Source organism: Odontomachus brunneus, unplaced genomic scaffold (genome assembly GCF_010583005.1).
Source record: "Odontomachus brunneus isolate Ranch 3 - 2012 unplaced genomic scaffold, Obru_v1 Obru_scaffold_003, whole genome shotgun sequence".
In the NCBI taxonomy this organism is placed as follows: Eukaryota; Metazoa; Arthropoda; class Insecta; order Hymenoptera; family Formicidae; genus Odontomachus; species Odontomachus brunneus.
The window spans coordinates 2,481,701-2,496,086 of record NW_022639453.1 but is presented as its reverse complement, the minus strand read 5'-3'; the positions used below and the strand labels follow the sequence as shown (position 1 = coordinate 2,496,086).

At 33.0% G+C, this 14,386-nt stretch overlaps 1 protein-coding gene across 1 annotated transcript; it reads right to left on the bottom strand.

The window, feature by feature from the left end:
* Positions 1-5,980: 5,980 nt before the first annotated feature.
* On the bottom strand, positions 5,981-14,142 carry LOC116843872. Its single transcript, XM_032814734.1, has 4 exons — positions 13,918-14,142; positions 12,177-12,349; positions 9,368-9,484; positions 5,981-6,134 (listed from the first exon to the last, which is right to left on the bottom strand). The coding sequence occupies exons 1-4, from the start codon at positions 14,086-14,088 to the stop codon at positions 6,005-6,007; spliced, it is 591 nt and encodes a 196-aa protein (XP_032670625.1). The 5' UTR covers positions 14,089-14,142; the 3' UTR covers positions 5,981-6,004.
* Positions 14,143-14,386: the final 244 nt, after the last annotated feature.

Below are 14,386 nucleotides of genomic sequence, written 5' to 3'. Positions count from 1 at the left end.
CAAAATTTAGTTAAAATGGGATGAACCGAGTGTTTGGTAATTACAACCAAAAAATTTAATTGCCGCTATCTTGCTTTGCTTAGTAAGTAAATATATAACTAAGTAAATATATTACTGAAAAAATAAAGCAAAAATAACAGCAGTTAAATTTTTTGGTTGTAAGTATCAAACATTTGATTAATTCTATTTTAATTAAATTTTGGTTTTGTCAGTATTTTTGATACTAGCTTTAATTTCTGATATACATATATATTACATTTTTAATATAGTTCAGCTTTACAAAGAACATTGTAAAAAAATATAATTTTAATTACAATAATTTTTACTACAATATTTTCTCTGTGTAAGAGAAGCCGATGTAGAAAAGACAAAAGAGAGATAGTGAAATATATGAAGGAAAGAAAGAACGCATTAGCCATGTAATCGCTTCTCTTCCTTCATTCTGCCGACTAATTAGACAATTAGACAAGGAAAATATCTCACTCTCCATTATTCTTTCTTACTAATGCTGAGTTCAGCTTTCTAATGGGAATATGCAGTCTATTTCTATAAGTCTATGATAGAATCAATCGTACTATTGCAATTGTGAAGTACATTTCGTTAGTATATGCGTGTGATGAGACACTTAGGAATGGTTTATGCTATTCACGCTAATGTGCGCTTTTAATCTCAGCTAATGAATTTTTATCGAGCGGGGAATGCATTTTATTTGTAATAGTCAATAACTCATTACAAGGACAGCAAAAGAGCTAGCCTCTTAGTTCTCTAAGTTCAAAGCGACTAGTGAAATCTGGCTGAAAATAATTTTTAACTGATAATACTAAATTATTTATTTTAACAAATTCGAAGCACAAAACAATCGTGAGCAAGAAATGCAAAATATCAAACAATAAAATGAACGTTTTCTTTTTCTATTTTATTTTCTCTAGTATATAATTATACGACAAATTCGTAGGCAAATGACAAAATATATATTTACAATTACGACTATAAGTAGCCGTGTACGTACAAGTACGAAAAACGGAACCAAATAAACGTGTATTTGTATGTAGGCGTGTTTGTTTTGTGTGTGTGTGTGTGTGTGTGTATGTGTTACGTGACGTAAAATGTTTGCCAAACGCTTTGGCGAATGAATATCGATTAGACGTTCGTTACAACTAGAACACGTAGAAATATATTTGCGGCATTTTTTATTCTTATTGAGAGAGAGAGAGAGAGAGAGAGAGAGAGAGAGAGAGAGAGAGAGACAGAGAAAGAGAGAGAGATGCGGGACGTTCGTTCCGTCGCGAAGCACTTTGCAGAAATGAACCATAAATCGACGAGAACCGACCGACCGTTTTATTAATGCAAAACGTCGTGGAAATTATTCGAAACCGCGCCAAAATAAATTACGCGTTGCGGAAGTAATGTAATGATCGATATAGAATATTCATGGCGTGAGCCTCGGCGCGGAACTTTCTGAATTTAACCCGTCCCCCTCTCTCCGGAATCGTCGTCGGTGTTAAATAATCGTTTATCGTGCGAGAGCTCGCCGAATGCAATCTAGTTGGAAACGCTACCTTGTTATGAAAAATTTGATACATAAAACAACAAGCGTTTCCGTGTTCGTTCGTTCTCTCGATCGATCGATCGATTGTGGCTCGCGCAATAGAAAATGATTGCGTTCAGCAGAAATGAGTTCTTAGTAAGCGCTTATAGCAATTATTACTCCTGACCAGTACGTTCTTCTGGATGTATCAAGGATCTAAAAATATACCAATCGTATCATCCAATCGTAGAAAATACTACTGGTCTACAAAAAAATTTTTTCTACAATAATGATTCAAATTATGTGATCCATATAGTATTTTTTACATTCAAGATTGTAAACAGATTTTTTTTCTGTCAGCCAATATTTTTCAGTTGACGCGCGCGCGCGTAATAAGGTTTTAAGAAAATTTATTTTCTTTATAGATAGAGACGTGGCTTAACTAATTTAAAATATAAAAGCTAGTGATTTCTACCATACTTAGCTTGTATTATATTATCCAGAAACAGAGAGAGAGAGAGAGAGAGAGAGAGAGAATTGCTCAGTTTCGATTATATGTTTAATTGGAAAAAAGTTGTTAATCTTAATAAATATAGTACTCTTAAATGGAGGGACTTTTTATATAGAAGATACTTAATATTAATAGTAATACTTCAATGTAAAAACAATTTAGTATTAAATGGATAACTCCGAAATTACGACGACGTTGTGAACCGAGAAAGAGATATAGAAATCCTATATATAATATATTAAATTTCAAATGATTGTCATAAAAAGCGAATGAAAGAGAGTAAGTTCATTATCGGATTGTAAAAAATAAAACAAAAAATACATAAAAATACATAAGAAGCACAGAAATAAAACAAAAATAAACATAAAAATATATAAGAAGCACAGAAATATTGATGAAAATTACTTACTGACTAATATATAATCACTAAAGTCACCAAATATAATAAAATATCACAATACGTAAGATTCAATACTTTAACATTTGAAGCCAATATGGCGTCGGATAGTACATATAAAACACACTTAATGTAACTTATGTACACATATATAAACAATTTAATGTAATAAAATGTAATAAAATGTGATGCAAACAATTTTATAACCTGATCTCGTCTATGAAAAAATAATATAAGTTCCTTCTTTAAATGAAAAGAATGCAAGAAAAATATTTTAATATTCCCAAGCATAGATGCATACAATGTTATATATAAATATAAATTGTTATTTAGAAAATATAAGATTAATATAATTACGAACTGATTGAAAGCTACTGATTTTATAGAAACCTCTTAAAAAATTATTTACAGACTTTATTCCATCTTGTCATAATATTATTTATAAACTAGTAAAAATTTTTGAAATAAAAAGAATTTACTCTTCTTTAAAAAGAGAAAGTAATGACTTAATAAAAGCAATTATTAACAAGAGCAGAAGCGTTACTATTAAAATATCTGTAAACAATATTAGAAAATGTTAGAAATAAAAAGTTAATTAATAATTTACGGTTTTAATTATCTTCCTTCATTCACGAAATATATAAATACAAATATATAAATTCACAGCGTTTTCAACTAAACGATTTTTATTGATTCGAGGTGGATTAATGACGTCATGAATTTCTACTAGCTCACTGCAAAACTTATAATACTTAAATTCAACCATAATCGCTCCCGGATTGATCAAAATCCGTTCAGTTGAAAACGCTATTAGAATATACCACGTATTCGTGGAGTCACAATAATGTCATAATTGTAGTACTTTATTATCCAGTGACTTTAGTAATCATAAAGCGCCTATCCAAATAACACAGTTTGATTATATTAGCTGCGACAGCAAAAATGTGGTTAGTATAACGTCCTGCCAGCTTTAATTACAACTATTTGGCAGCAAAGCAATTTTGCTGTATTTTTAGCTGCGAAAGCGCAGTAAAAGTAAAAAATAAAGCCACAACTATTTTAGTTGCACTAACAGCTATAAAGTTGCTGTGACAGCTAATAAAAAAGTAAAAATGCAGCCATCTTATTAATACAGCTATCTTAGTTGTATTAATAGCTGTAAAATTGTTGTGACAGCTATCAGAGAAACCAAAACTAGCCGCAGCCATTTTAGCTGCAATGATTGGTGTTAAGTCGTTGTGACAACAATAACAAAAGCCAAAATCTAATCACAGCTATTTTAGCTGTATTAATGATTGTAAAAGCACCACTATAAAGAAAAGTCAAAACTAGCTTCAGTCATTTTTAGGTTATCATGCACACGCACCTTAAGTCGTGATCATATGTGCGTATGGGAAGAAGTTAAATGCAGTCAAAATAGCTGTAATCTGGTTGTATTATTTATGTCACAGCGAAAGCAAAGAGTAATATGATCATCAATTTTATATTAAATCTAGCATGTATCAGCGATGATCAAGCGAACACATGCGTTTACTTATGCAGCTTTAAAATGATTATTTCAGGATCTGTGTATACTGAGAAAAAAATTTACTAAATTTCAAAAAACGTTTGTTTGGATAGTACTGTGAAGATATTTGTTTAAATTAAGTGATTATTTTCTAAAATTAAATAAAGAAGTTTTAAATATAAATTTATTTCTTTAATTTTAGAAAATAATTACTTAATTTAAATAAATATCTTCACATTACTATCCAAACAAACGTTTTTTTGAAATTTAATAAATTTTTTTCTCAGTGTATTATGTTTTTAATAGTGTACTTATGAATTTGCGTTCGCGTTAATACACTTATATGTACGTTATACATTATAATTTGCAATAATTAATTAATGTCTACTAATCTCTAAATTGATGTAAGTTTAGTAAGACAAAGATTCTCGGTTGTCCGAAGTTCAATCACAGTTAAATAAAAAAAATATTATATCTTTTCTTCAATATTTAGACACAATTTTTGAATAAAAATTCAACTTGCATTGAATATTAATTTACATATAAGAAACATTTTCCGTTTGCTTATCTTTATTTTGGTTGCCACCTCGAGCACGTGAAGCTTTAAAATAACTGCGATAACATTGTCGCAGCTTAAATCGCAGAATTTTTTCCTAACACAGTAAGTGATAACGCTGTAGCAGCAAAAAGTGGAAGAACAGTTTTAGGTTTTGGAAACGTAGCAATCATTTAACTGCACCACTATTTTGCTATAAAGAATTTGTCATAACTTGTTTAGAGTAAAATAGTTGTGCAGCAAAATGATTGCGGCTACGTTCTCAAAACCGAAAAATATCCTACTTTTGCTGCTACAACTTTCCTTTTAAGACTATTATTTCTAATATTTTCCATTGTTCACAGATATTTTAATATCAACGCTTCTGCTATTGTTAATAGTTGCTTTTATTAAGTTATTACTTTCTTTTTTTGTTGTACAACGTTGTCAAAACATTATAAGTACGTAGCAGTTACTATGTTAGACAAAAATTCTGCGGTTTAAAAGGATGCTGGAGTCGATGACGAACTCGAACAATGTCAATAATGCAGAGACGATCGTCCTAACATAATCACGCTATTCTTTCCGTATTTCTTGTATATACAGAACTTACATGAATGTGTGTTGCTTTGTTTTACCATATTCAACGGAAAACCTAACTATGTGTAGAAACCTAACCATGTGTAGAAATCTTTCTGCAAACTTTTTCGATATTTTTAAGCCTCCAAATGCAAATGCAAAGGTAGAGCAATGTTCTTCAAAATTTTTCTGTTTGGAGCATCCACACTTTCAGCATATACAAGCTGCGGAATTTTTGGATTAGACAAATATTACGCTAACTGACAGCTTGAGATTTTACATTAAAAATTTTTTGTTCATTTTCGTCACATATCGAGCAATGCTCCTATTTATTTTTGCACGTACTTTCATTGCGTAAAAGCATTTGTAATTCTGTGTAACCAATACGACGTAAACTTTGCAGAAAAATGTCAGTGTTCTGTCGATAAAGTTTTCAGCTTCAGCATCCCCTTAAGTTGCGACAGTGTTATCGCAGCTGTTTTAAGGCTTCACATGCTACTTGGCGCTCACTTCTGCGGAAAGCAGGCGATATTGCACACGTGATCGCGAACGGGGCGAAGTCAGTCGGTGCGAACAAAAAACGCCGCGAGTTTCCACGCTTTTAGCGTTTCGGCTTGGTGAAGTGGCCGCGGTGAAACGTCCGGATAAATCGATAACGCCGGACACGTCGACCGTCGTTCCCCAGTCGTCGGGCTGATCCTGATCATAAAAATTATAGACGGCGCGAAGGGCGACGCCGTCATCCGCCAAATGCCAGGCGGAAAAATCGCCGCGGCATGGGCCGGCTGCCAGGAAAACTTCACTAAGATCTCGCAGCGGCGGCAAGTTTCCCATCAGATTTGCAACGTGGTCGACATCACGGTCGCACGTATGCATGCCCGCAGTCCGCAGTTTGCGGCACTCTCTCCGCACGACGCAATGAGAAGTCGGTCGCTTCCGTCGCAGTTTCAAAAGTCCACGTCGTAAATAGAGTAGCGGCACGTGGGATACAGCCGTTCGCAGCTTCCGCCTGTCTCGTAAGCGCGATCGTATGCGTGGTCTTCCGATCGTTCGAATCTGGTGCCGTCCCTCGGTAGTCTGCGAGTAATCAGTAATTCCCTTGATTTCATTCGTCGATTGCGAATAATCCGTTGATTTCAATAAAGAGAGAGAAAGAGGACAAATTCCCTCTTAAAGGAAAATTCTAGTTTAAATAGCAGAAAAAATGGAAACTTTTTACGAATTTTTTTTTAAGAAATGAATGAAGATATCAATATAGAGGATTTAGATCATACACTATTTTTTATTGTTTTAGATATAAAAAAATTATTTGTTTTTACAGAAAGTTGAAATTTTGTCGTCCAAATTTTTTGTGCTGGGCGCGTCGTCGAACATTTCTAATTGGTGGACTGGTGGGCAACATTACAACTAGAGTAATAATCTCAGAAAAAGGGAAAATTATAAAATTATATTAAATTTACTAGAGAGAGAATGAACCTTTTTATTATGCGTCAAAATTTAACAAAATAGTGGCATCTCAAAATATCAAGTCATTTTCCCTCTCTTTTTATATATGTATATAGAGTCGTAGAAAAAATACAAATTTTGAAAATTTTCCAAAAAATTTAGATATATTTCCCAATAAATTCCATACAGTTTTTAAATTTTCTTGTCCCACTTGTTTCAGATTGGTTAATAATAAATCATTGTTAATCAGTAATTTTATTATTCCCACAAATAATAAAATTATTTATTATCACAGCCAATTTATCACAATCAATATTTTTCCTGTAAAAATATATTATACTTTTATTACAAGACCTATAATATTACTCACCAATTAGATACGACACCGCGTTCTAAGCACAAAAAATCTGGAGAGAATTTCAATATTTTAATAATTTTTTATACTTAAGAATAATAAATAATATGATGAAAACCTTATATTAATATTTTTATTCATTTCTTTGAAAAAAATTCGTAAAAACTTTCTATTTTTCAGTTATTCTAAGAAACAGAATTGTATCTAAAATATCAAGTTGATGCAAAAAGTTTGTCATGTTTGTCTAATAAAATGAAAAATGGAATAATCCAATTCCGAAGGATCAATAATTCTTATCAGGGTCAGATAAATTAATATGCTGTTTTATTTAAATTAATTTTGTAATTTACACTTTTATAAAATTAACTCAATTAAGAAGTTATGTAACCAAAAATTAACTTAATTGCAAAATTAAAAAGTTAAAATTAAATTAATTTATTCAATTTAATTAATTTATTAATTATTTGCTAAACAATATATATGTTTTAATAAAATAATTCTGCTGGCATTATTTTTAATTTTTTTACTCTATAAACAGCCTTCTGTTATTTTAATGTTGACGAATTATTTAAATTTATAGCAAGAAAATTAATACATTAAAACTAATAATAACAAATAAGTTAAAGCATTTGAAAATAATTAAAATAATTTAAATCACTAATAACTAGTTTAATACATTTAAAATTAATTAAGTCAACTAAATTAAATTAAACATTTTTAATTTAATTTTTATCTGATTAACCAATTATCCCCACACATACACTACATTTGTATGAATAAAATCAACATTACCTTGGTACTTTTTTATACATCTGAAAAGGACTTTCTATTGTCCTTTTATTATGCAACAACTTATAACAATTTGACAATAAAATAACAAATCATTTGCAGCGATCTGATAGCGCACGGAAAGAATATAGCTTTTATATATAAATTTTATTGCAATTTCATCATATTGTTTAATAGTACAGAAATAGACAATCATCTTGAGGAACATAGTAAATTTTTTAATAGTATAGATATTTCAGTTTTCTTTTAAAATACAATACTTATGAAACAGAAGGATATATTAAAAAAAAAGATCGAATAAAATGAATCTCTGAGTTGAACAAATTTTGTTTTATTGTATTAATTGCAATCGAGTCAAACTGAATAAATATTAAACCTGTTCAACAATCTAATATAAGAATTGCAACTAGAAAATTTAATCAAAAGTAAAAAGTTTATAGAAATTAAAATATAGTTACATGGACGTTATAAGTGTTCTTTTAACTAACGAAAAAGTTTATAAGTAATTCTGCATAATAGGAATAATTTTCATAACTTCTTATTAAATAGATCAGATAGTAAGTATATTGAAATAAAGATAACCAGATAATATTGACAATTGGATGTTCGCGAGGTTTGTTCAACTAGAAGAAATCATAACAGCTTTCTCAAAATTGTTGAATAAGTTACAATATACATACAGTGCTCAACTCAGCAGCTATCGATAGATTGCGCTGGCCAGTTTGCTCGCTCGCAGATAAATTCTCGTCGCGATGAAATATAAACTAGCAAACTTCACGACTTCAAACTTTATACGAGATACGGCTTAATATATACGTATATACTAAGATCTGAATATACAAATCCGCCTTTTTTAGAGTTTTCTAACTGCTGATACTTACGGCTTTGTCAACTATTATGTTTTCCTATCATTAAATTGAAATAGTTATTTTTTTGACAATAAACTGGGTAGTTTAAATGAGTGATTTATCACGACCTACATATACTATCTGGAGGAAAAATTTAATAAAACATTACATTATTCTGTTTGATAAGGTATGTAATTTATTCGTCTTAGGAGGAAAGTTGAGTTAAACTTTTTACTCGTTATTACATTTGACAATTTATTTTACTGTTACTTTTCAGGATAGACAAATCAATATCATGATTAATAAATTATGCTAAATAGTTAGTTCGTTTCATATAAATAAGAGATTATAAGAACATTAAAATTATACTGAAAATTGAGGCAATTAGTTTGCCATATACAACCCAGAAATTGAATTTGCTCAACTCGATTTTAATTGTTCCGACTGATCATTCTATGATGTAATAAACTAAAGCAAAATGTTAATATATTCCTCTGTTATCAAATCCTGCAGTAATTTTTACTTAAATAAAATTCTTTCCATGCGCAAAATAATATATATACATATCAAAGAGCACACGACAAAGATAAGAACAAGTAAAAAGGAACGAGAAAGAAACAGAAAAAAGAAAAAGGAGAGTGTGTCAGAGAGAACATCTCTAGAATTTCGAGCAACATTCAAGAAGAATATACTTAGTCGGATTGAAGTTTGTTGGAGAATGTGCTCATATAGTTCATCTTGAAAACTCTTTGGAGAAAGAGGAAGATAGCTACGGCGAAAACATAATTTTTTATTTTAACCGCGCCAAAAAACTCAGGAGATATTACAAAGGGATTGCGCACGCACGTATGCACACAAATAGACACACTCACGTAAAAACTGCGTGGAGGAGTTCCTGCACAAAGGTGCCTGTGCCTACTAGAGAGGGATTTCGTTGACCCGCTTCGCAGAGTGCCCTCATCACGCAGGATCTACCGTCGAGGCCGGTGCTGCCGATAAAGTTTAATTTAAAAACGACCTCCCCCTCTCGCTCAGCAAATAAAAGCTTGACGACAGCTCGGCTTACGGGCGAGCGTCTCCCGCGGAAACAATTATAACAATCTCGTCGCAATCACAGTTAAAAGCCAACCACGTCTTCACGCCGTGACGCGTGTATGTGGAGGACGCGCACAAAGGCCATTCTACAATAGCGTAAGCGTAATAGTAAGTGATTGTAAGTGATTACGACAGCCAATTAAAGTGAAGCAATCAGTAAATAAAACACTTTAATTGGTCGGCTCTTGCGTTCACGACCACGCTTACACAATTGTGCAATATCCTTAAAAACGAGGATGTTATACTCGACGCGCGTATACAGAGTGTCCCAGACTCTCCGCAATTTTTTGGACAACATAGAACGAATTGAAGTGAATTGAAGTGAATATAACGGTTCTATGCAGTTTTACGATATTCGCAATAATAGTCAAGATATTAGAGTAAACTCGGATAAGATGGCCATATTTTTTTTAAAACGCAAAAAAATACATTTCTTTTTGTTATTTCTTAATAGCGTTTGGCACATTACTTCATTGAAGCCTACAGTACATAATACCATCAGAGTTAAAAGAAAAATACTTCAGTGAAATTATTTATTACAAAAATATCAAAACATGAGCATTGGCCATCTTACCTAAATTTTTAAGACAAGATGACCATGAGGAATAGATAACCCATATATATACTAGATTCCGGAAGCTATATCTAGACATTGAACCCATATATATTTTATGTTCAAGATTCTGTACTTATTATTTTGTAAAATAATGAAGAGAACTTAATTTGACATATTCATTTTAGTATAGGATATTTAATACATATTATTTGTGCAAAATACACATAAAATAGAAACCATTATTACAAAACTTAAATTCTACATCCAATTTTTTATCAAAACATATTGCACATAAGATTTAATTACTGTAATATTGAACGTAATTTTTGAAATATACGATTTTCGTTTATAAATGTTAGAATGATAGTGGGCCATCTTACCCAAAATGTGAGTGAAAGACGGTTATAATAGTACTTATAAATAAATAATGAAAACGAAAATAAAAATGCATGTTATATCACAATTTACATACCTACTTTATGTATCTAACTTTGATTGCGATAGCTTAACTGTAATTTATTTGACTTTACAGCAAGTTTTAGTGAACACATGAGAAATTTTACAGGTAGTCGAAAATAAAAATATAGTATAATATTCATAATCTTGCTATTTCGAAAAATGTACGCGCATACATTACGATAAATATTAATTTCTTTATGACTGACTAAAATCTTTATGACTGATTACACAAACGCAATGTTTTGCAATTATTAGAGAAATTACAGCCTATGGCCATATTTCCGATATGGCCATAATATCCGAGTTTACCTTAATTAAAGAATATTAGTAAATGATCACACGCGATGTGGTAAATGAGCTGTAGTGGCGATATGCGCTGTTGTATACTTGTATACTTGTATACTGGTACATTAAGTCAAATTGAACAAAAAAGCCTTTTATCATTTTGTAAATAACCATCTAGATTTTTAGTTATTAATGAAAGAAAGTTATTAGGTAATTGTGCGTGATAATATACACAAATTTTCTTTAATTAATATCTAAAAATCTATGTGGTAAAATCTATGTGGTAAAAATCTATCTTTGCAAAATAATAGAGGACTTTTTTATTCAGTTTGACCTAATGTATAAGTATACAGGATGTTGTTTTCTCCCTGCCCACTAAGTACATAGTGTTATTCCTTATGAAAAACTGAATGGAAAAGTTCTAAGCCATTTTGTCGAAATAAGCTTTTATTTTTAACTTTTCAACATTTACTACAACACATCTTTATAGCTAAGTCCTAAATTAAAAATCCTTATAACTAAGCCCTAAATTAATAATCTATTCAAATAAAATCTACTTGAAATTAATCGAAGAAAATAGATTCGCTGTCTACTTGATCAGCCGAAGCATTTACGAAATGTCTTGTTTTTTCGGTTGCTTGTGACAGAACTACTGACATTTCAACATTTTCGCTCGGTACTTCTCGATTCAAATTTTCACGAGAAATAACGTTATATATTTAGTGGATAAGGGAAAGGTAACACCCTGTATAAACGGCGCCATCTACCACATCGTGCGTGATCATTCACTAATCTTCTTTAATTAATCCGTCATCAGAAAGATGGGATTTAAGAGACTCCATGCATTCCATTTCATTTTCTTTAAATCTTTGTAATATCTTCAAAATTTTTTCTATTAGCTGTTATTAAATCTCAATACTCCACAGAATTATGAGAGATATATTAAAAATTTTGAGAAATTATAAAAATACAATAAAAAAGGAAAAACAAAATTCATCAAATTCCACCTTTCCAACGACGTGTTAATCTCGAGATTTATTGCAAATATCGCAAAACGATATAGGACTTTTATGTTCATTTCCATCCGTTCTACGTTCCCACAAAAATTGCGGAAAATCTGGGACACACTGTACAAAAGCCGCGCTCCCCTTCGTCTACTTCCTCGCGCGTCTCGAGCTGTTTACGCGCTGCTCGTCCTTGTACGGAGGTTGATCCGACGGGATGCGGACGTCAGGTCGGCCGGGAAAGCCGACCGAAAAATGCGGAATAACGGGCACGACACTTACGATTGCAGGAAAGCCTCCATTTTCGGATATACGACGGCCCGGCTTCTACGGTGAAGCAAATTCGATATCTTTGAGTCGACCTGATTCGGAAGTTCCCAGGCTAAGGCAGCTGTCAGTCCCAGGACCAAATCACCTTCTCGGCCGTACGCCCCAATAGTCAGACAATACACTAACTGGAAAATACACGGAACATCCGCGCGCAAGATTCAATTTTCCACGTAAATTTCGCAGATTGCAGGCGACCGGGGGCGGGCTGCGGCAGGAGGTAGGCACTTTGCTTTTCTACTTTATTCGTGTGTACCGAAAATTTCGGGGCAACAAAATTTCGCCTACCAGCCGCGAGCGAGCTGAAGCGCGGGGAGGGAGTAATGGACGAGGGAAGGGAGAGGCGCGCAGGGATCCGCGGAACGCTCGACTAAATTCGCGCGATCGCTTCGTTTCCCCGCGGGAATCCGGTAACGCGATTTCGCCGAGAATAATCTTTCGCCAACGATTGCGCGCGACACATCACGGACGGTAATTCATTCGTACTCTAGTCGCAAAAACGCATTGAAATGCCAGGCAGACAGGGGAGGGGAAAAAAGTGTCTTCGTTTTAACACGTTGACTGCCACAGTGACATGAGGAAACCTCCCTTGCGCTCCCCACGCCATTTCCAAATCAGCGTGCTAATTTTACATACCAATTGATTGTAATTATTCGACAAAGAGAGAAAAAGAGAGAGGGGAAGTCATACGGAAAAAAAACTATGCGAGTCGATTCGTAGTTGGCGCGCACAATGAAAAACTTGTTATGTTTGTGTTCAAACTGATCCCTGTTAAAATGTAATTAAAAAATGAATTTGAATGAAAACATTTTATATCAAACTAAATTTATTTTGCACAAGTAAGTAAGGAAAGAAACAAATGTATGTAAAGAGAGTTCTTTAAGTAAACGATGATAGTGCGCCTGTCAGAATCGCCTATCTTATCTACACGAAGAGAATATTATAGCCTTTATTTCAATTAATTCTTTTCAATCTTAGCTCTGTTTCTGATAGTCCGGGAATAAGACTACCAGTATATAAGGTCTATTTTATTAACATAGTAAATTTCGATAGAAACATAATAGATTTCATTAGAAACATAACAAATATTTTAATAGCATATTTTAGTTCTTAAGAAATAAATAACACAAATGAAGGGATAGTAAATTACTGCAGAATATGTCAATCTGTCCCTCGGTTATTAAATCCTATGATAATTTTTACTATAAAATTCTCTGTGTATTACATTATTTCTACTTTGATTATAAATATTTTACGTTGTATACATCATAAGATGGCAAGAGAACATAATTTTTCAGTAAAATGAACATCCATAATATGTTAAATCTACACTGAAATAAAAAATGTGTAATTTTAGCACTTACATATATAAATATATGAATTTAACTAAAATATAACATATTAAATTAACGCGCAGGTACGTTAAATTTAAATGAAATGTTAAATGTTAAATTCAACATAATTATTTGATTGAATGAAAAATTGCGTACATAGAAAGTCGAACGACACCATCACCGCGAGTTTCTACACGCAATTTTTGTTGCTCAAAAATGCCAAGACTTCAATGCAAATTTTGAGTCGACAACTCACGGCGTTAACGGCGTGTCGAAACAGTGTCAATTCGACCAATTATAGCCGGCTGGGAACTCGTATGCGGCAGTCAATGTGTTAAGTAGTATTTAAGTAAATGCTTTACCTGAAAATTACTACCCTGCGGAAAAATCAAGTACCTCTTAGGTCGCGACAAGATTCTGGGCACGACTTGGTCAACTTTGGTCGCGTTCTCGTGGACGAGAATCGAGCCGGTGCAGAGGATCAACCAATTCAGACAGCCGACAAGAAGCGAGAGCTGTCGATAGACCGACATAGTTCAGTTGAGATGCCGCATGCTCGTTCCGTCATCGAACGGTCAACGGTTCGTGGCGAGTAGTCGTCGTGGTACTAACGTAACCGGCGTGCGACGAACGCGAGGTTTCCGCGGATTGTTTCCGCTAACGGTAACATTACGGCCCGGCCGCGTGTTCTTCCGCGATTTAACGGCCCGGCCGTCCGCATCGCGATGATGATTCGTTCGCCAAACAGAACGAGAGGGCCCGTTTGCTGCGGCGCGTGTTATTTACTCCCGCGTCGTTTAAACACGGCTTTGCTAGACGTTATCGTTCCCG

Bases quoted from the DNA above. Each gene is read 5' to 3' on its own strand.
- LOC116843872 (XM_032814734.1), bottom strand. From the start codon at position 14,088: ATGTCGGTCTATCGACAGCTCTCGCTTCTTGTCGGCTGTCTGAATTGG. The intron at 12,350-13,917 runs GTAAAGCATTTA...TGTATTTTCCAG, and splicing joins CGCAGGGTAGTAATTTTCAG to TTAGTGTATTGTCTGACTAT. The intron at 9,485-12,176 runs GTAAGTGTCGTG...CTTTATCGGCAG, and splicing joins ATGGAGGCTTTCCTGCAATC to CACCGGCCTCGACGGTAGAT.